The 20656-nt window shown below is 41.9% G+C and overlaps 4 protein-coding genes across 4 annotated transcripts; 2 read left to right on the top strand and 2 right to left on the bottom strand.

Moving 5' to 3' along the window:
• Window positions 1-222: 222 nt before the first annotated feature.
• On the top strand, window positions 223-480 carry EAE97_008343 (uncharacterized protein; the record flags this gene model as incomplete). Its single annotated transcript, XM_038878857.1, has 1 exon — window positions 223-480. The coding sequence occupies one exon, from the start codon at window positions 223-225 to the stop codon at window positions 478-480; it is 258 nt and encodes an 85-aa protein (XP_038730537.1).
• A 2832-nt stretch (window positions 481-3312) lies between these two features.
• On the top strand, window positions 3313-4518 carry EAE97_008342 (uncharacterized protein; the record flags this gene model as incomplete). The annotated part of the gene is made up of 1 exon (XM_038878856.1): window positions 3313-4518. One exon carries the CDS (start codon window positions 3313-3315, stop codon window positions 4516-4518), a length of 1206 nt encoding a protein of 401 aa, XP_038730536.1.
• A 3506-nt stretch (window positions 4519-8024) lies between these two features.
• On the bottom strand, window positions 8025-8669 carry EAE97_008341 (uncharacterized protein; the record flags this gene model as incomplete). Its single annotated transcript, XM_038878855.1, has 1 exon — window positions 8025-8669. One exon carries the CDS (start codon window positions 8667-8669, stop codon window positions 8025-8027), a length of 645 nt encoding a protein of 214 aa, XP_038730535.1.
• Window positions 8670-15314: 6645 nt separating this feature from the next.
• EAE97_008340 (uncharacterized protein) lies at window positions 15315-17570 on the bottom strand (the record flags this gene model as incomplete). The annotated part of the gene is made up of 3 exons (XM_038878854.1): window positions 15315-17054; window positions 17246-17419; window positions 17499-17570. 3 exons carry the CDS (start codon window positions 17568-17570, stop codon window positions 15315-15317), a joined length of 1986 nt encoding a protein of 661 aa, XP_038730534.1.
• Between the last annotated feature and the right edge of the window lie 3086 nt (window positions 17571-20656).

The raw sequence follows: 20656 nt of genomic DNA, 5'->3' as shown, positions 1-20656 counted from the left end.
CTATAATCACTACATTTGGTTCAATGCACAAGTAGACACGCTGATAATGTTTCAATATCGGTGAATGGATCAAATACCAAAAAAATGCTTTCGCTCTCATATAATGATCCTTCCATACTGAGATTTTTCGTCCTATTTCAAATTCAACAACCTCCAGGCAGCCACAAAGTTACCATAATTTAACTAACATCTATTTCAACGCTCTGAATACCAAACATCAAAATGGCATCCAACCTAGATCTCAAAGTTTCTGTCCAACTAAATGGTTATCCCTTGTTCAGGTCGCCCCAGATAGCCCTTAGCTCTACCAGAGCGCGTGCTATACAAATTATAATCGATAAATGCGCTCAAGACATCGAATACCAACTTACACGGGCCGGTGGGGATAAGAGAAGGAACGCGGAGCAAGACAGAAGATTTCAAGAGAATTTGAGGGCTAAGATGGCTAACCACAATCCATCTTGGGATGCTCATCTTTGACTGGCCGAAGAGTGATCGTGATTCTTGTACGAGTCTAGAGGTAGCAATACGTTGCACTCTTTGGGTCAGTGCATGGTAATGGGGCTTATCGTTTAGCTGTAGAATCTGTGATGGGAGGATCAATATATAGGTAGAAGATTAATCTATGCAAGGTTTACAACTCAAATTCGGCTAATCCGTTGTTTCCATAATGTGGAGCTTTGGTAATACTAGTGCGTTTCAACAATAGTCCATCTTGGGTAAAATATCCAGCGTGTAGCCATAATATGAATAGATATTTTCCATTCACATTGTATATCTTAACGTGATATTAAGAAACTTGCAAATCGAAGCTCTCCATCGTTCTCTATTGGAAACCCACAAAATATGATGAGGCTATACCTAAGACAGAATAGGAGTTCAGGCAGGAAGGAGGTAATACTGCTGAACAAGAGTCGGTTCTTATTAAGCTCAAGACCCACCCTTGAAGGAGAATTGCAATACAACGTCAAGAAATTCTGATGCTGATACCAAGATAAATGCTCGACGACTGGCAGAACTCCTGAGTATATCGTCCTCAGGCTCGATACTGCGAACGCTCCCTTTCGAATTTTATGTTCATGAGCCAGATCAAGAGTGATATGCCTTCATGCTTGGCTACTTCTTGCATGCTCTCCTCATGAACTCATAAAATCCAAAACACAAGATTAACGATTTCCATTAAATCTTGTGTGAAAAGACACAAGGTGCCGAAATGATTGCGAAAATTATTGGGCTATTCATGCTGATGGCTGAGTTCACAGAAGTGGTCCGTCGTATCTTTCTAAGAGCAATCAAAGGAAATTCTTATGCTCAGGTCTCTGTACCTTGTAGATTTTGCTTACTCACGCCCAGAAGAAGGAAAGATTTCTGCACGCTATCAACAGACAACTAATAGCGATGCTCTTTACCTTCATCCTGACTGCCCTCGTATGACTGTGACCGAACTTCATGGTATATATCCTCTAGCAGTATTTCTTCTCCGGAGATTGCAGCATGGAAGACCACAAAGGATCATTTTGACTCTGCAGCAAAGGGTCTCGGTCTTGATGTCACGACTACTTACAAATAAGAGGTCAGAGAAAACTTCGTAAGTATTGCTAAGAAGGGAATCTCTTATCATATGGGAATTGTTTATATGGAAGCCGTCATATCTTGCTTAGATGATACATATAGGGGTCATACTGCTTCCTCAAAATTTCTCGAGACATTGCAGACCGAGATTGTTGAGAAGTTGAGTACAAAGCAATTATTGTCTCGCTGAGTCACAACAAATTATTGGAACTAGAGCTTTCATAGTCGCCACGGCATGAGTTGAAACTCTAAAACCCTAATAACTTAGTAAATACTTGTCTGGATAAAGATTGTAGATCCATCTATATCTCTTTATCAAAGCCACCCCTCATAAAACTTTCACCCCCAAATATCATACTAGAGAGTCATACACATACGGAGTAGATCAATCATCATTGTGAGAGTATGAATTTGTGAGGAGCTCGAAAGTTTAGCGATTGTATTACATCTCAATTAGTTGTCCACTCTATCAACTACCCAGATCTGAAGTAGAATGCCAAGCTCTCATATTTAGATTTCTGCACTGTTGACATGTGGACCCTGTTTCCGAAATTCGATCAGACCAGTTGCTTTGACCAGATACAGACTCTGGGTAAATTAAAGATCGGATTAAGTTACTCTTGCTGCCGAGAAGTATTGAGCTTCCCCACTAAGAGATTCAGGTTAGTCCTCTTGCGGCTTACCATGTTTTGGTATGAGTCTCTAGCTAGCCTCGGGGTTGCATACTTTTTGGTCGTACGAGTAAGAACAGAAAGAGAATATTGCGCCATACTGTCGGTACTTAGTATTTGTCAATGCTGGATAAGAAGAAATATCTTGATATCGCATCTCCCGACATAGTCTAAGGTTTATATAAGCTCACCCCTGTTGAATATTTGTTGATCCAACGGCGATCGACATTCTGTGACTGTTTAGCTCAGAACCAGATAATCGCACTGAAGATCTCGGTGCATTGTTTATTCTTTAAATTTTAAAACCTTCTGATTGACGCCACGGTATTCTTCCTATCTTTGCTATCCATCTGGTATGTGGAGAAGTGGCGGCTCACAATGTTGTGCTCGGCCCTATGACTCTTTGACACCAACCTAATTTAAGAACAATAAGTTGGTGCAATTCATCAATATTTCCCGTATCATATACCCTCAGTCCCCTCGTAATTTCAAAAAATAGGAAGAAATGGTTCTTATCTCCACCATCCTACTATTCTGGCTGAGCGTCAACGAGTTCATGAATCTGAGAAGGCCATTCTTACCTTACAAGGCGGTTTGCTACCATTCAAAACATCCAGCGGAAACATGCACTCTAGCGTAGTGACGGCGCCACAACTTGGACTAGTATTATTACAATAGCTTCGGGGATGGCTATAGCTCATTATTAGGCACTTTGAACTTCCAGTTACTATCAAAGCAGCTAGAAACATTCCGTGGAAGGTCAAGCAACGGGATATCCGGCACCAATTATCATTGCAAAAGTCGATATCGGTATCTTTGAACTTTAAGTCATGTTTGAGAACTTCAATTCAGATTCGAGAAAACGGTAGATAGTCCTGCGATTTATCCTGTATAAGTACATGCCAAATCCTCTCAGTATAATTTCTTTTTCCATCATCCATCACAGTATCCTCAGTTCAGCCCTTCATTCTCTAAATTTGCGATTCACCTCTTAACAATTTTCAAACACTCTCTTTGAGTTCACATTCAAACCTTCTTTTCAAATCTTCATAGATCTCTCTCCTTAAAAATGCGTTTTACCGATTTCGCCCTGGTAGCATTGACTGCTGCAGGTGCCAACGCTGCTCCTCATCCTCAAAAAATTGACTTCAAGTCCCTCAACCCTGTTGTACAATCTGTTCAAAGTGTACCAGTCGGTATTACTGCTGAGGTCGTCACATATAATCCTACTGCTGCTACCTCCTCCGCCGCTGCTGCTGTTACCACAAGTTCAGCTGTCAAGGCAACAGAAACCACGTTGACCACAAAGCGGGAAGCTGGTCAGATCAACGCCAGAGATGGTGATTGCTCAACCCAACCAGCAACTATCTACACTGGAACCAACCCAGCAGATGATCCGGATTCTTTTTTAGCTTATCAGCCATTTGCTGATGCAGCTAATAGCGCCGCAACTCCATCTGGCTTTACTAGATCTTTTGTCAACCTCAATGCATCCAACAATGCTTTGAAGTACATGGGATTCACACAATTGCCTACATATGATACGAATGTTTGTGCTAGCAAGTGTTCTGACATCGCTGGATGCAATGCCTTCAATATTTACTTTGAACGCGACCCATCTGTCGATCCAGGTGCTTCTTGCACAAACCCATCTTCCATGACCAACGTCAAATGTGTCTTCTGGGGTGGTGCAATTGATGCCAAAACTGCAGTCAATGATGGTCAATGGCGAAGCACATTCCGTGTTGTCATTGCAGGATCAAACGGTTACAATGTCAATTCATTCCCAACGCCACCTGGATATAACCCTCCTACATCCCTTACAGGTGCTTCTATCAATGCTCCATTGGATTGCAACAAGGCTGATACTTACCTCGGATCTCGTTTCTTCACTGACACGCCATTCGATGTCAGCCTTTGCACAGCAGCTTGTGATGCCACCACTGCATTCAATGTTGCTCATCCACCTGCAACTGGCAGTGTCCAAACTTGTCAATTCATCAATACCTATATCCTTTACTTGAACGGTGTTGCTCAAGGCCAAGCTTGTGCTATGTATACCGACTCATGGGATACCAGTTATGCTGTTAACACTGGTTATACTAGTGGAACTGACGTTTACACCATCGATTCTTCTTACACCCTGTCCAACTCCACCAATCCAAACTACGCTGCAAACTGCAAGGTTGCAGCTAGCTCAAGCTCAAGCATTGCTAGCAACTCAAGCTCAACTATTGCTAGCAACTCAACTCTCGCTCGTCGGGCTGCATACTAAATAGATCTCTGTACTCTTCAAATATCCACAAGCAGCTGGGGTATTGGAGCGTTCACCAGAGACCCCATGCACACTGCTGGTTATTTGTTATGTGTCAGGGTTCAGGAATAATGGGCTTTGTATAAATAGACCGTGGACTATTTTTAGATGGTTTTCTATCTTTTGTGTTTCTTGAGGGGTAGAAGTTGGTAGAACGATGTAATGCATTAATATGTACCTGAGTAATAATATTGGAATTTTATATTTATAAATCTACGCTTGAATTGTTTGCAAACTCCGAAAATGATTTTCACTAGTGAATGCTTTACAATTGAGAACTGAACATACCTAGATAGGGCTTTTGGATGACCTTGTTATCAACATTGTTTGGATATCTTAATAACACGACTTCAAATATTGTGTATTCGCACCAAATTTTGTATGTATAAACCCATGAAAAATTCTCTACGATCGGTTGTGAGTACTACATCGCAGGCGAAGGCGATGTCGGGATGCAATCTACCCCTAATCTTCCCGAGTTGGTAAGTCGTCTATCGAATGTGCTTGGACCTAGAATTCATTCTTTCTTGAACCATTAGATACGATCATTCTAGACTATTTGGTGATGAAGTGTGCTATTGTGTGTACCTACGTAGGATACACGAGTGCAAGATGAGAGGCGCACTAAATCAGCAGGATTTTCTGGATATTGACCGATTCGAAGGAACAACGTACCACGGATGAAAGATGATAATGGAGTCTTTGCTTATACACATAGAGACATATCTTATTGAATACCACCGAATCGATATTTCTGATTATTGGGCCTTCAAGTTAGAGTAAGATACCCCAATCCCAATGGCCCCCAGAACCCACATTTAGCCAACATATTAATGGTTCGCCGCCCATCATTTTTCATTTCTACAACTCATAAAGATCAATGCGAATATATAGCAGCCCAGAAGGGAAAATGCCACAAGAAGATGCAAGTCACCTCACAAGCCTCTATCTCACAGATTGCTCAAAAGAATGTAAATAGAAGATGAAGGTTACTCCTCAAATTTCCAAACCACAGAATACTTTGCGCCAAACCACCAAAAGATGAAAGATTCCTCTCAAGCCTTTAAACATCCCGATTAGCCATGTGAATGGAAGTTAAGTCAAAGAGAGTGAGAGTTTCCTCCCAGATCTCTATACCATTCATAAGAATGACCCACAAGAAGATGCGAGTTGCTTCGCAAACCTCTAAGCCACAAATAAATCGAGTGAACCACAAGAAGATGTGAATTGCCTCACAAGCCTCTAAACCACAGAGTTTTCAACGTGCCGTGTGTAAAAGAACCCCCCGAAAGGGAAAAAACACAAGAAGATGCAAGTTTCCCACAAGCTTCTAGACCATGAATGTGATGATGTAACAGAAGACGATACAAGTTGCCTCACAATCATCCAAACCACATTTCCCATGCGAATTTGAGTCAAAGTCCCACAAGCCACGTCCCAAAAGCAAAATACCATATGCCAACGTGCCCACATGTTCTCAGACAAGACCATCGGTCTCATCTGGCCAAAATAACAAAAGTTCCTCATGCCTGTGCTACTCCCAGGGAAGCCGCTTTCGAAGAGCAATGGGTCATGAGGGCAATCAAGGTACAAGAAGCATTAGAGCTTAAGAAAGGCAATGTCCCTACTGTTCCCTGAATAATTTTAGCAAGTGATAAGGAAGTGAAAAGATGGAATGGGAATACTTAGCTTTGGGATGATATGGTGAGGAAAGAAAAGAGAAAGAAAGAAAGAATGGTGACGGATGAAGGTATTTAAAAGAATTCTGTAGCTAGTGCAGAAGATCTACGCATGAACTAAAATCGATTAGCTTCAACTATTCGTAGTATTCACTTGTTATCTAATATCATCGATGACCTCATTCAAGTCTGTATTCAGTATCCTGGCACTAAGAAAGCTTATGTCGCTAGTAAATGCCAAAGTTAAATTCGCTACTGGGGCTACTAATTATTGTTATCACAGCCGGAACGATAACAAGTGTCCATCAAAGGCCGCAACTCTTTGTATTTTACAACCATATGATCGGCTGTATCAGAACATTTACTATCTGATATTTATTATAAGCAGAAACCCAACATTGAGTATGGGTTCCCCGTCCAAGAAAATCATGCTTAGCCCCTACATCTCGGTATAGATATTGGCAAGCACTTCGATCCCCATCGTGGAATGCACGCTGGTGATAAAACATCTGACTGTGTTGATTGTGATTCTTGTTTATTGCACAGAACTTTCAGACGGATTGAAGTATAGGCCTAATATTTGAAACTTATCTTGATGAGAATTGTCTACTATGCCTTTGGGTGATACTTGAGGTTACTTAAATCATGTTCTGGCAGTGTCAACCACCTTTCTACTGGGATTCCGCAATCGCTGGTCACACTTCATTTTCACATATTCTTATCATTACACATGATCATGCTTTCATGGCGCTTGGCGTCAATTATTTTTCATTTTAGAAGTGTTGAATTAAGTTTGGAGTACGAGATATCGATGAGACCTGTTGGACGATAATAATATGGTGTCAGATGTCTAGATATCTAGCGACACGAAATTAGAAGAGAAAATTAGAGAATTGTAATTTATTCTTAGTACATAGGCAGTCAATAGAAGCGTGACTTTCGCCTCTCTTTCAATAACATGAGCCCATGGTCAGGAACATGCGAATGATCATAATTCCCAGGGAGCGCTCCTGATAGAGAATGAAACGTATCTCTAAGTCCTAATGCTTTCCTCCTCCAAAGTGTAGTTTTAGGACGCATTCAAGGTGTCTGTTAGAACTTTACTTGATTAGCAGATATCGAAAGAGAAAAGTAACCTGGAATACATGACCTTTGTCTCTGGTGTGACACCAGTATAAATGAATTCGATATCAAGCCATCTTTGATAGTGATATAATAGGAGTGTGAATGGTTCCGAGTGCCATCAATTGAGGTCGATTAATCTACCATGACTGTTGTTAGAAGATTCAACTTGAAAGTGGAGAACAATGAAAGTACTGGCCTTCGTATTTCTGCTGAAATGAAAAATGATCTTTTTTGTTGGGCTTTAAACATCACTTGATATGCTTCTCCCGTGAGCTCCCCGGATTCCCGAGGAGGATCTCCAAATGGAGGTATCTCAAGCAAACCAACTCCCGCTGTAGGATAATATCCTAGAATCTCAAATGAACCTTTTTTTTTTCAAAATGTCAAACGCTGAAGTCATCGTGAGATGACAGAAAAGCCGACGACCACATAACCCAACCCCCACCATTCCAAAGCCCACAATGTCAACGCCCGCAAACCGCTGAAGTCATCTTTAGATGACAAAAAAAGTAAAAAGCCCACACAAAGCCAATGCCCGCAAAAAAAAACGACTAAACCAACAGAGCCAACGCCCACAAAGTCACCGCCCGCAAAAAGATCAAACCCACAAAGCCAACGCCCACAAAGCCAACGTCCACACGAAGCCAACTCCCCACATTAAACTCACAAAAGGTCGATTCCATAAACTTCCAATAGGAATCGCGCCTTTTCGCGTTTATACTCGTCACCCCACATATAGCGGACGTCCAGCTCTGGAAAGAAGAGGAGTCCGCGGCTGACCAAAGATTTTGGATCCGGTGCATTCGAAAATGGTGGTTCGCCGCTGCAACGACCACTCTCTCCTTCCGCGGAGGGCACCGAAGCGTCCTCCAAAGAGCCAAAGACCACTGGAACAACACGCTGGCAACTTTTAGAAAAGATTGCCTGCCTCAATCCCGGTCTAAGGATTCCCGGTACTCCCCCACGGGACGATACGGAGTGCCGGCTGACTGCCCGCCCAGCCGGTCTTACAGAGGCTGTGGCGCGAATCCACTCCTCAATTAGTGCAGGATCACTCCACTTGATCACCTGCATAGGGGCCTCCAAAAGAGAAGCCTCCTCGGCATGTTCCAGCCTTGCCCGGGCCGCAACGTCATTGATCAACCAGTTGATGTAGCGTGTTACCGCCAATCTTCTGGTAGAAAAGTAATCGGAGACGAACTCCGGACGCCAGACTTTTTCATCCACAACGCAGAACGATGGGATGCAGAGCTCCACAGCTCTGGTCGAGGGGCCATAGTGACAAAAGCCTGGTTGGAGGAAAGCCATCTTTTCTCCTTGTCTCAGTGTGTATTGAGACGAAATATCGAAAGTGGTGGGTAGACCGAAATACCCGAGTGTTAAAACAGGCAAATTTGAGATGATTTTTGATTTAAAGAAGCAAGAACTGTATCTTTCTGTGTGTATACTCTGATTTGTGATCTGTTTTGACGATAAAGAGAAAAAGGGAAACAAGCAATAAGGGCGGGGGAGGCATACCTATATACAGAGCGCTGGAAGGTTACCCCCACAGCTAGACCTCACCCGAAAGCTACTATTTTTTCGATTACGACAAGATAGATTAAGCTATTTGATGTACCACTGAGCCACCGAGCCCTACAATACACTAGTATTGATGAAAGATCTGTTGTAGATCGAAACTATATCTTAGTGTATAGTGGATCGCTCCACCTGTCATTCCTAATAGAGAAAGAGCTAGATTTCTATTGTCTAGATTGAATATGGTACTTACAGAACTGTGATTGTCTGGGTTTGTTTTGATCATTTGAGAAGACTTAGAGTTTCAGACTAATTCAATGTACTAAGTAATTTGATCATTTCAGATGAGTTCAGTACTCCAAATACTTTGAGTGTATGAACTAGAGAGAAGTAATCAGAAGACCTAATCAGCTGAAGATAATTATTTTTATAAGAGATAGAAATTGTATTATGTGGCTATAAACCACCAAATTTATTCAGTATCTCAGCTAATCTCAAAGTGCCATACAGATACAATATCTCAGATCATTCCAGAAAATGCACCGTATTTAACAATCTACACAATATCAACAATTCAGAGTTCCAGAGTGGTCCATTAATCATCGAGTCCACATTGTCAAAATAAAGATTATGCTTTTAGAACCCTATATATCAAGTGAAGGCGCGACCCCTTTAGCTTCAACTCTAAGCGAATTATAATCAAGCCCCACTTCCCGGAATTCACGGAAGAAGAAGTAACGGTTTGAAATAGACAGGTGAGTAAACATTTTGGCAGACTTGAAGGGAAAGTTCTATTATTTGACATGGATTATGATCTCTCAGCTACTTGAATCACTTCATGACTGACTGTAAATGCAGTATTAGCGGTCAGTTTTGATACATGATATTTTAGTGACGTCACCATCGCAGCCTAGGGAGTGATTCACAGCAACATTAAATTGAAGATCAGCCACTACGAGTAATTGTAGTATTTGTAATGCTTTTCAAAAAGAAACAATAGGCGGTTGCGGACTGTAGATCTTATGGCAGTTATGTTCGGACGGGTTCAAGTTTTTGGGTACATCAATCGATACTAATCGCATGAAAATTACGACCCACGGAGCTTGGGCAACCATGACCACCTGCTAAATTAATGTTTGGTACCCGGTTATTACCGCATAGTTCTCTCCGCCACCATAAGTTATAGCACTTGGCATGTCATAAACGGTCGCTAATTCCCTGCTGACCACTTCCCGATAAACCCTTTGGTATCACAGCCTACTCCAAGTAGATGGCAGGGATGCCCTCGGCCCAAAAGCTTTTCAACAGAAACTACCTTAATTTTGTGGCTTTTGATTTCCTCCTTGGGACTGCTTTCTGGCCACCATATTCTATAGCTGCCATCACAATGAATAACAGTAGCACAAGGAAAACGCTTACTCGACACAGCAAAGAGGGTTCCAGGAGATGCATACAAATTGCTGCACTCTTATAGAATGTGATGGTGAAGCACTGACAATGACCGCAGCGAGCCTCTATACTAGCTTCCTGAGAAAAAACTATCCCCGTACGAACGCAACAGATAAGACTTCTAGAACGGAGCCGTGCTGTGGCCAAGGAATGAAATCGCTAAAAACCACGCAGTTTAGACAGAAAATATCTCATCATTCCAACGCCCATCAAGCCTCGCGGGTACATGATAGCAGCACCAACAATGACAATTATCCACATAACATAACGCACACTCATTGAGATTTATTAAACAATGGGCTGACCATTAATCATTAATATCTTTTCTGCAGGACTATTGTTACCAGCGTAGCTGAATTTACAAACTCCTTCGTTCGCAAGGTTTCAACCCAAACGAGACACATTTTTTCTTAGAAGTCTCCAAATCCCCCCAGCACTTGTCTGCGAAACTCCGAGAGTGCACCACAGTCCACATACCTCCCGCCTTCCTTCCAAGGAAAATGATTTCTAAAGTCGAGATTGATCCCTGGTTGTATTTCCGAACCCACAATTCAAACATAATCTGCCTGTTCTACGAGTGTGTGGATGTTGTCTTCCCGGTCTGATAGTCGATATTCCTCCACAACAAGACTGCTGATAATATGAAGCTTTGATGTGTATACGTTCGCGAAGTAGATAGTATCAGCTGTGTTCTAATTGGCGTCTCAGTTGAAGGGGATCTTAGGCTATCTCTTTGTGGAGTCGTGGTTGTCTCGAAAAATGATTATGCGATGAGAACGAGCGAGTCAATCTCGGAAGAGAAGTTGTCATAAAACTTGTACTTGGTTCGGATTGTTTTGTGCTCTGATTTCCGATCTTCAAAACGTTAGCTTCACCTTTCCAAATCATAATCAGACTGTTTTGCAGTTCAATCTGACTGAACCTCCCTTTTGGCGCTCACCTTTCAGACTTGGATTACATTGTGCATCAATACCATTCCCTGACCCAGAGCCATCTCCTAGTCGGCATGACGGCTGTCAAGTCCAGCGTAGAAGAGCTCGCACTGCCGTTAACCAGAAACTCAAAGAATCCATATTTGAAGCCCTTATGCGTGATGAATTTTTAGCTATGTATCTTAATTCTCGAGTCCCATAACTGCGCAATGGTCATGATCGCGGTCCCTATTGCTCGAATCCTTCGCCGTTGGCGCATGTTGAACTCAGCGAGTGGGCGGTAGATATTTTTTGGTGACATTCGACTAATGCTACAAAAGTTTGACCTTGTGACGAACATTTCCGATTTTGAAGAACAATCTAAAAGAAGGAATCTTTCGGCTCGATCCACCTGACTGCGGTTACTGCTGCAGGGAATTGAGAGCACACGGAAGATTTAATTGTCCAGCGAGTATTTTCAAATGTAAAAAGTGAGCATCTGTGAAAAACGAAGCTGCCCACATCGCAAAAGATGGGTTTTCTGCCTTAGATAACAGATCATACCTGAAGAAAGAGGGCATAAAGCAGTATCAAATGCAATGGTGATTTTTTGTTCGGGCTTTTGGGCGACCGATTTTTTGCTCAAAAAAGAGCGGTTGGTGAAGAAACTCGAGGAATTCCCAATCAAGCAAGACCAGAAAACTTTCATTAACTGGCGAGCTGCATCGAAAGAAAAGTTAAAAGAGTTATCGAGAAGGATAGGACCGGATACTGTGAGAAGGCATTCGGTTCCGAGCCAAGGTACCAACAACACCAAGAGTCATCATAAGACAAACATTGTGTACTGTTGAGAAAGAGTCAGCAAAGTCTTCAGACAATTCTGTGCAGCGATTTCTAAAGTGAAGACCGAGCGCATCAAGATAATCTCACAACTGAGTTGCGACCTTACTTGCGACCAAGGTGTCTATCGTGGAAAACAAAGGCGTATTCGACCTCTGTCATGAACTGCTCGGCGCAAAGAAAAAAGCCCTCAACATAATACTAAAAACAATGGAAAAGAAGGAGTGTCCTTACATGTTGGTATTCTTGGTCTAGGGAAGGAAGGAAGAAAATCGAGAGGTGTAAGATTTCGTTTTAATAGTGTGCGGAATTATCGAAGCGGGTCACGTGATTACAAGCTACGCTAGTAATTGAACAAATCACAAGAATTCTAACATTTCTGTCCCTGGTTGGCTTCTGCACGCAGTGAAGGTGATTTTATAAGGCCTCATATTTGGCTGTTCCAGTGAAGTCTCAGTTTATCGTCACTATTTTCATGCCAGATTTGGAATATGTGTTGCAACGCGATTTGACAATGACAACCACTTCAAGTGATAGCAAGACCAATCGCAACGAATATTTTACTTGCAGTCCTATGATTTGGATCAGAGAAGGAAAAATTAGTTAATACTAAGCAGACTTATTTGTTGTATCTCGAAATTGATCAGATCACTTTTTCTTCAATCCTAATTCATGTCAATGACAACTTTCAAAAGCACAAATCCTGCAGCCAGCACTTACAACCCCCAAGAATTACAAAAATGGCGTAGAGAATTCAACCCCCGTTACTCGAGTAGGGTAGCAAGAACTTGTGAAGAAAACTGACATAAAACACACAGCAAGAGCTACAGTGATGACCACAAGCTATTGATCTACTTGTGAATATTACAAGAATATGCTTCGACCCAAGAACTTTCAATTATAGTCAAGAACTAACTAACCAGGTCTTTGCTATGATCGCAAGTCTTACAGTCAGTTTTATGGAGTCTGGTCTTGTTCTAGACTTCGCTATTAGTCGATACAAGAAGATATTAAAGTATACTGAGATTTGGGAGAGATTGGCGGGGAGAAATAAGCAGGTGTCTACTACTATCCCTATAAAATTCGGGGAATACATCGATGACCTCTGAATTGGCAAAGCTAAATTGCTTGTCCGGCCCACTATCACGGCTATTATGCTCCTAATAATGCTCAATAGACAAGCATAATGGGTAAGTGATTCAGCCTCTTCAACTTGAGACGCATTAGTCTCATTATTTATTCCAAATATTCAGGCGTTCCGAAGTGCTCTGTGTGCTGCTATGCGTTCGATCAACAATTGCATTGTAATATAGCTATATCAATTTTAAAGAACGACGATAATGGCAAGCCAATTCCGTCGTCTCAAGTCTGCTTGACGTAAAACAGACATTGACAATAGCAACAAAGAGAGGAAGCAGCAGCAGTAAAAGATGACACTTTCAACTTCAAAAATAATTGTTGATAATAAATAAATACCAAGCAACAACACATGACTACAGAACTGTCTAGTCAAGATTTGCTGATAGATGCATGATACCTGAGGTAAAATGTGAAAATTCCAAACTATGAAACAAAAATTAAAGCACCTGCAAGGTGATCTGGGAACACCATCTTGTCATCTTGTGTATGTTGTAACTACCCATCCACAGAAGCAGATGCATGATCTTACTCGCGATTTTTATATCAAGAGCAAAATGGCAGCAGTGAAAACAGCGAGCACTAGCTCTCGAAGAATTATCCACCCCCTCAAAGCGTAGACTTGACATTTATTCCCTTCCATCCTCGTGCCAACTACCTAGCCATCATCATCTGTCCCTCTCTCCATAGCCTCACATTCCTCTACTCGCCTCTTGCATCTCCCGTCTTAAAATCCCTTTCTAACAAGATAGCAAAGAATACACGTTCCCTATTGGCAGTTCATTACACAATCTGTAGCTCCCATAGCGCCATAGCATCTGCCGACACCCTGGCACACATCGTCCGTAGATGTCCACCAATTATTACATACGCTCCCCATCTATTTATTATCCAACCCATCAATCTCAAAATCCCTCTCATAATGGCAATCCGAACCCATACTGATACCCATCTCATACCCAAAGGAAAGCAAACTCACAACATCTGCAGCAAAAATCACGTGAAATTCTCAGCTGACATTCATCAAACTTCTTGTGACCTCATCGTCTCAATCTGCTCCTAGTTACCACCAAATTAAATCAATAAATAAGCATAGATCGAGAAATCACTCAAACTTTAGAGGTGTTGGCTCCTTACAAGTCACCAACTATAAACGTCCGAATGTCATTTTCAACTCTCGATAAGGTTCTTTCAGCACAAGTAAAAAGCCACTTGGCTATTTCCCCTAGAAGTCTTGGAAGATTCACTTATCTGTCACTCCAAACCCGCTTCTGTAGTGAGTATTATCCAGACCACATCCTTAAGATTTTCCGACATTTCCTCTATCTCCTCACTTAAACACTTTCCCGGATGACGCTTTCGGACTGTACCAGGACTCAGGCACCTTATAATTGTATCAAATGGCAACCAAGTGGAAAGGAGATGTAGTAATAGGAAAAGGATATGTGGTTCTTCAATACCCTAATATTCGTTCAGCTTTTTTCCTATGTTATCTATCACATCTCCCCTCTCTCATTCACCTATCCATTTTATCCCACTCAGTTTTCTGTCCACCCTTTCGATAACTTTCCATACAATCCCCATCCCTGTTCTCTCTCCGATGGCAACACGCTAGCCATCTATCGGGTATTCATACATAAATACATCAAAGGCCATACTAATAATGCTGACGTAGCATTTTCAGTGATATTAGGCTCAACGACGTCAAGATTTGCATATCTAATGCATCGTACACTTTCATCTCCAATCCACCCACCAAAAGACCAATTCAATCTATCAATCCAATTGATTAGAATAGAATCCTCTCCATCAAGGAAGTCCCAGTTAGCCGACTGGGAAAGAATGAAAATTAAATAAGCCAAAGAACGCCATTCCATGATCTTCATCTCAATCATCTCATCTCATCTGAGTTGCCCAAGCACCAGGTCGGTCCAAACCCTTTAAATATGCGCGAAAAAGAAGAGATCATCTAAGGTATCATCGCTCTGATCAAAACAACAACAAAAATAAACAAGAAATGAACAGCGAACATAAGAACGCTCAAAACAAATATGCAATCTTCTTCTGGCACTTCACCGTGTCTCATGTTGCCTCGGGGTCAAAGGAAGCCTCCTTCACCACCGAGAACACCCATTCCTCTGAAGCCGCCACCGCATCTCTTCATTTCCCGATCGGCGACTTGGACATCTCCACCTCTCAAACTCAATGCGTTATTACCCCTGAATCCTCTTCTTCCTTCAATCTCGTTGTCCTCTGCGAGTTCCGGGGCACTTTCAAGACCATAATCACTTACACTATCTCTTCTAGAGTCGTCTCTTTCCCTAAAGCTATCTCCTCTGCCAGAGTTTGAACTAGCATTTGTTTGAACCAGCAGAAGGGAGCTTGTCGAACTCAATCTTCTTGCGAATTCTTGGAATGAAAGACGTTTTGTAGACGTGCTGCTTCTCCTTTTCTCCATCTCGGCTTTGGTAAGAGTTATACCTGAGTTGCCATTTCCACTGTCCTTTGATGAAGGTACCACAGTCGAAGAGATAGATCTTGGAGGCAACGCTAGAGATGTTGGCCGACTATTCTTTCGCATGTGCGATGACGTTGTACCAGTGCGTGGGCGAAGACCATTTCCAACTGAAGAGAAACTTTGATTGGTAGAGCTTGAACCACTGTGGAGGGCATTCATAGCATCGCGATTCAAAAAAGGTACCGGGGGACTATTTGGTGAAATAGGTCTTGAGCTAGAACTGGATGCCCGAGGTAAAGGTGTTTGTCGTCCAGCAATGTAATCTAATGCTCTTTGTGCTGGAGTAGGCATAAGAATGTCATGACCATCCAGTTGCTCTAAAGCATTACCAGGGTCCTCATTGTCTGATTCCTCTGATTCCTCCTCAAGTTCCCAACCAGGCTTGAATCTGCCCTTACTATCAGTAGCTGAAGTCGCTGATCTTTGCAATGCCCTTTCATCATGCTCTCTCATTAATGCTTCGAATCTAGCGATACTACTACCCTTTTCCTCTTCATCCCTCAATCTTTCACTTCCTGGAATACATCTCATTTGAAACGCTCTATCCAGAATTGTTTCTCTTGGACCGGGTGATGTTGTGGTTGGTGACGCAAGTGGAGGCCCAATAGCAGATGCAATACTATTGCTACCCCTAGTGTGATGAGATAATGCAGAAGATCGTCCTTGAGCCGAAGTCCAACCTTCAATAAAATTATCATAACCAGAAACGGAAATTGGCGAGGGTAGATCCGTGGGTAAAATTGTATTATTGTATTGTGGATGAGCCGATGTAAAACCCATAGGTGGATGAGATGAGCTTGCTTGAGATGAAAGGTCTGAGCGTCGGGAACGCAGACTTGGAGATGGAGATATCATAGCGGAAGGGCGATCTCTTGAGGTTTGAGTGTATTGGCCGGATGATTGAAAAGGTGGTCGAGTTTGTTGATCCTGTTTACCATTTCGTGAAGATGGTCTTGGGTCTCTAGCAGAAAAAGGATTGGTGAAAGATGTAAATATTGGACTCAAAGGACTCATTGGACTCTCTTCATAATCATCAATTTGTAATCTTGGTTTGATGGTGATTTGCCAATCATAGATATTGTTTCGATCTTCGGGAACTGATCGGAAAAGAAGTGTATCCGCCCATTGTGCATCCTTGTTTGATGTTAATCCCCCTGTTCGACTTGATCTTCTTTTACGTTGTTTCTCCGATATTGAATCTGGTTTTAATTCTAACATCAGTGTAGGCAATGGTGTGGCTTGTTTTCGATGTGATAACGATCGAATTTCGCATGATTTGAAAGCAGATATTGGATGTTGCACAATATATTCCCAATCGCCCTATTTGATCAACATGTTAGAATCTTAAGCCCCTCATTTTTACAATTTACTCTGGGAACGACTGCCATTGACAGAGACAATTTGGAAAGAAGACAGGTTCTCATCTGCAACAATTCGAGCACAACAATCATAGTTTCAAGGTCTGTCTCACAGAGACTCCATTCAAGAAAGAGATGTATTTCTAACTGTACCTTTGCCTTGTAAACTGAAACGAACAATCCATCGTCTGAAGCAGTTCCCAAATCTGCCAAACTTGGTTTTGAAGAAGTACTTTTAATTGACTTTCCTTTCTTTGAGTTGGACTTCTCGAGGATTTCGGTTTGTGTGTGTAGGTGTGCACCGGAGCCAAGTACAACATATCGAGGCTGTTAGGTTGAAAAGAACTTTGTCAGACAACATCTTCGGAATAGAATCGTAATTGAATATTCTAGAAGGGAGATTTACCTTCCAAACTGCCCTTCCAATTATTGTACCCCTTTCAGGTGGTACCAACATTAATCCCTCCATTAATATCATCTTCGCTGGAATGATTGGCTTCGTAGAGGTCGATGTAACTGGAGCCTTGACGGGGTATGAATGATTGATTGTGATAAAACGTTGGATGAATTCCGGGAAATTATTATTACAGTCGTATTAAAACATAGTATTGGAGAAAAGAGTATTGACGATTATCAAAGACAAAGTTATGGTCCTTGTAGTAGAGGAAAGGACATGGAAATCGAAGTCGAAGGTCGAAGGTCGAAGGTCGAAAGGGTAAGGTTGTGGTTGTGTAGTACCCGTGTTGATTATGTTGAGTTTCGTAATATTGAATCCGCGTAAAGTTTTAGAAATCCCCTGTCGAAAGTATCTGTACTGCGTCGTATCGTAATAGAAGGGAAGAATGAAAGGTTTCGAATTGGAATGGAATATATTGAAAGTTCAATGGATGAAGTATGGGCAGGTAGGTAGGTATGTTGAGTCGTAGATGGAAGGTGGGTGGGTGAATTAGAATCTTTTCCGTTCCGTAGACCTCGTTCTGAAATTTCTCTCTCTTCCTTTGGTTCGAATGAATCCCTTTTGCTTGTTGAATAGAATCATTCAATATGGTAGGTAGGTATAGCAAGTAGTATAAGAAGAAGAGTGCGGAGGGGATAGGTGAGATGATAGTGGTGAAATGGAGACGAAGCGGGATCTTTAGATGAATTTCTAGTTGGTCGTCATGTATGAATAAGTCAATCGTACAAATAACCCCCGTCATTCCTTTTTTGGTAGAGAATTATGGATATATTATTTCGAAAGGGACAAATTATATCCAGATTAAGAAAGGGAAGCCTTTCGATGAGCCCTGCTTGATTGAGCCCTGTTCCTATTGTAGCCTGGGTAGACTTTTAAACTACGGACATGGTACGTCCATCTTGTGTTAGCCAGACTCGCCAGACTTCTAAAGTTCTCATGCACCAAAATCTGGGTTGATTCACTGCCAAGTACCTTTTGATATTCTGTCTCCACTTCTCTGTACCCACTCAAGCCACTCGTAGAAGATACTCCACTTGTGAACAGAAGTGTGTTCCTGAGACAAGGGGGAGGGGGGGGGGAGGAGAAGAAGAAGCAGAAGAACTTTCTAGTCCAGTTCGAGAGTAGTTTTTGCGGGTAAAAATATGTCAAGTCAAGTTAAGTCAAATTGAGATGGATTTTAGATTCAATACTTTTTTCAGGTAAATCCTATCTCCGTCAAAGTCGAGGTACATCGTATTTACAGACCACTCATAGAAGAGCATCCCGCGAGGTCTCCACAATATAATATGTGATCAACAAATCAATCAAAAGGAATTTTGGGGAAGAGAATCAACAAGCGTAAAAAGTTTTTAATGGTGTGGTGTACTCACTCACTGAGCGGATATATTTTAGCGGGAACGATGAAGGGGTCGGATCGGAAACTATTTACTCTAGCATTTATTAGGCGTGCTGTTGACGAACTGGGGATAGGCACAAGTACGACCCTACGAACAATTGCATCAAACATGGTTAATCCAATTCAATAATTTCTATCGATGACTTTGGCTTTGATGCTGGAGTTTACTTCTTGCTTTTTACTGTATGATTGATCACATACATAGTTCGGTATCATATTTATTTCGTTAACCTCGGAATTCCTTCATATCATTCTATCGCACAGATGTTCTCCTCAAAAATGGTTGCCCGTCTTTGATGCAGAAAATATCAAGCATCGTTCTGTTTATTGTTTCCTCATTGGTCTTTCATCAAGCCTTTTCCCCATATCTTCTCTCAATTACTCCATACATCCCATTTGTTTAATCTACAGAGGGTATATATATATCATGCTAAAGGCAAGATCCATATCCCGTCCCGCATCTTAGTCCTCGTGCTTTGAATGCTTTTAATCTGCTGTACAACTTCATTAAAATTTGGTCACATCTAATAGAAGCTTGATGCTTGGAATTGTGGGAAATGAAGCCTTCAGATTGGACGTCTTCTCAAGCCATGTTTTGTGAAGTGTCAACGACATTCGTTACACAGTCTCAGATATATAAACAAGTTCGACAACATACACGGGCTTTGGGAGGATAATCTTTGCAACACCTCATTACGGTGGATAAGATCATGCAGTTTTGATTGCAGTTTTCATTGCGTTTGTATGACTCCGGTGTCATCCCATATAATTCAAAATTATCTCCGCTTCTAGATCAAGGATTTATCTGATTGAACTGATTCAGAAATCTTTGAAACTTTGAATGAAATTTCTTCCAGATCTTCCACCGCCAGTTTCGACGGGGTATCAAGACCCTTCTCTTTTGTATTCGGTTTCATTCCAAACCGGGAGAAAGGAGGAGGGGTTCTTTTGACAATTCGCCGTTTCTCCAATCGTATTACAACAAATCAACCCCCTAATAATCCCAATACCACGGACCAAGCAACGGTTTGTTCCCCACTAGATGTGATACATATCCATTTACATGCTCAGATATTCTGCGGAAGCTTCCTCTCGCTACATAAATCCCAAACTCATCTCATCCCGATGAAAAAATTCGGAAGATCCAGAAGTTGTCGAACTTTGGTTCGGCTATGTATCATACTGCATATCCTGACGAGAGCGATACGACAGCGAAATTTATCCATATAATGATAGCGAGTGATGATTTCATGATCGCCCCATGTCCCTTCTCCAATCAGTCTCCATACTCTGCACATAACAAACTCAACTTCTGCCCTGTCCAAGGAGGCTCATACCACTTATTGTTACCATCAACCAAAAACGGGCAACCTAGCAAGTTTAAACCCTGCATAAGCGCTCCTCCACGGGTCCGATCATCGGGTGTTTCCTTTCGAATCCAGGGTTCTTTTCAGGGGTAACTTTATCTCGTCACCAACAATTATGGATCTTTTTGACGCGCGCACCTTTCGCTGAGCGAACTATCGTCTAAAGATCATCTAAAATATATTGTTTTTGCGCATACTATGGAACATTTGCTTTGACTAGAAATCCGAATGCAGGAGCAGTGCAGCAGATACGAAGATTTGAGGATCCCCTTATTCCTTCGAGAAATTCGAGAAGAGAAACAGGCTCGGCGAGAAAGGAGGTTGTTCACCGCTAGATGATGGGA

This window comes from Botrytis byssoidea (genome assembly GCF_014898295.1).
Source record: "Botrytis byssoidea strain MUCL 94 chromosome Unknown BBYS_017, whole genome shotgun sequence".
Taxonomy (NCBI): domain Eukaryota; kingdom Fungi; phylum Ascomycota; class Leotiomycetes; order Helotiales; family Sclerotiniaceae; genus Botrytis; species Botrytis byssoidea.
The sequence above is the reverse complement of the archived record's forward strand: the minus strand, read 5'-3'. Positions and strand labels throughout refer to the sequence as shown.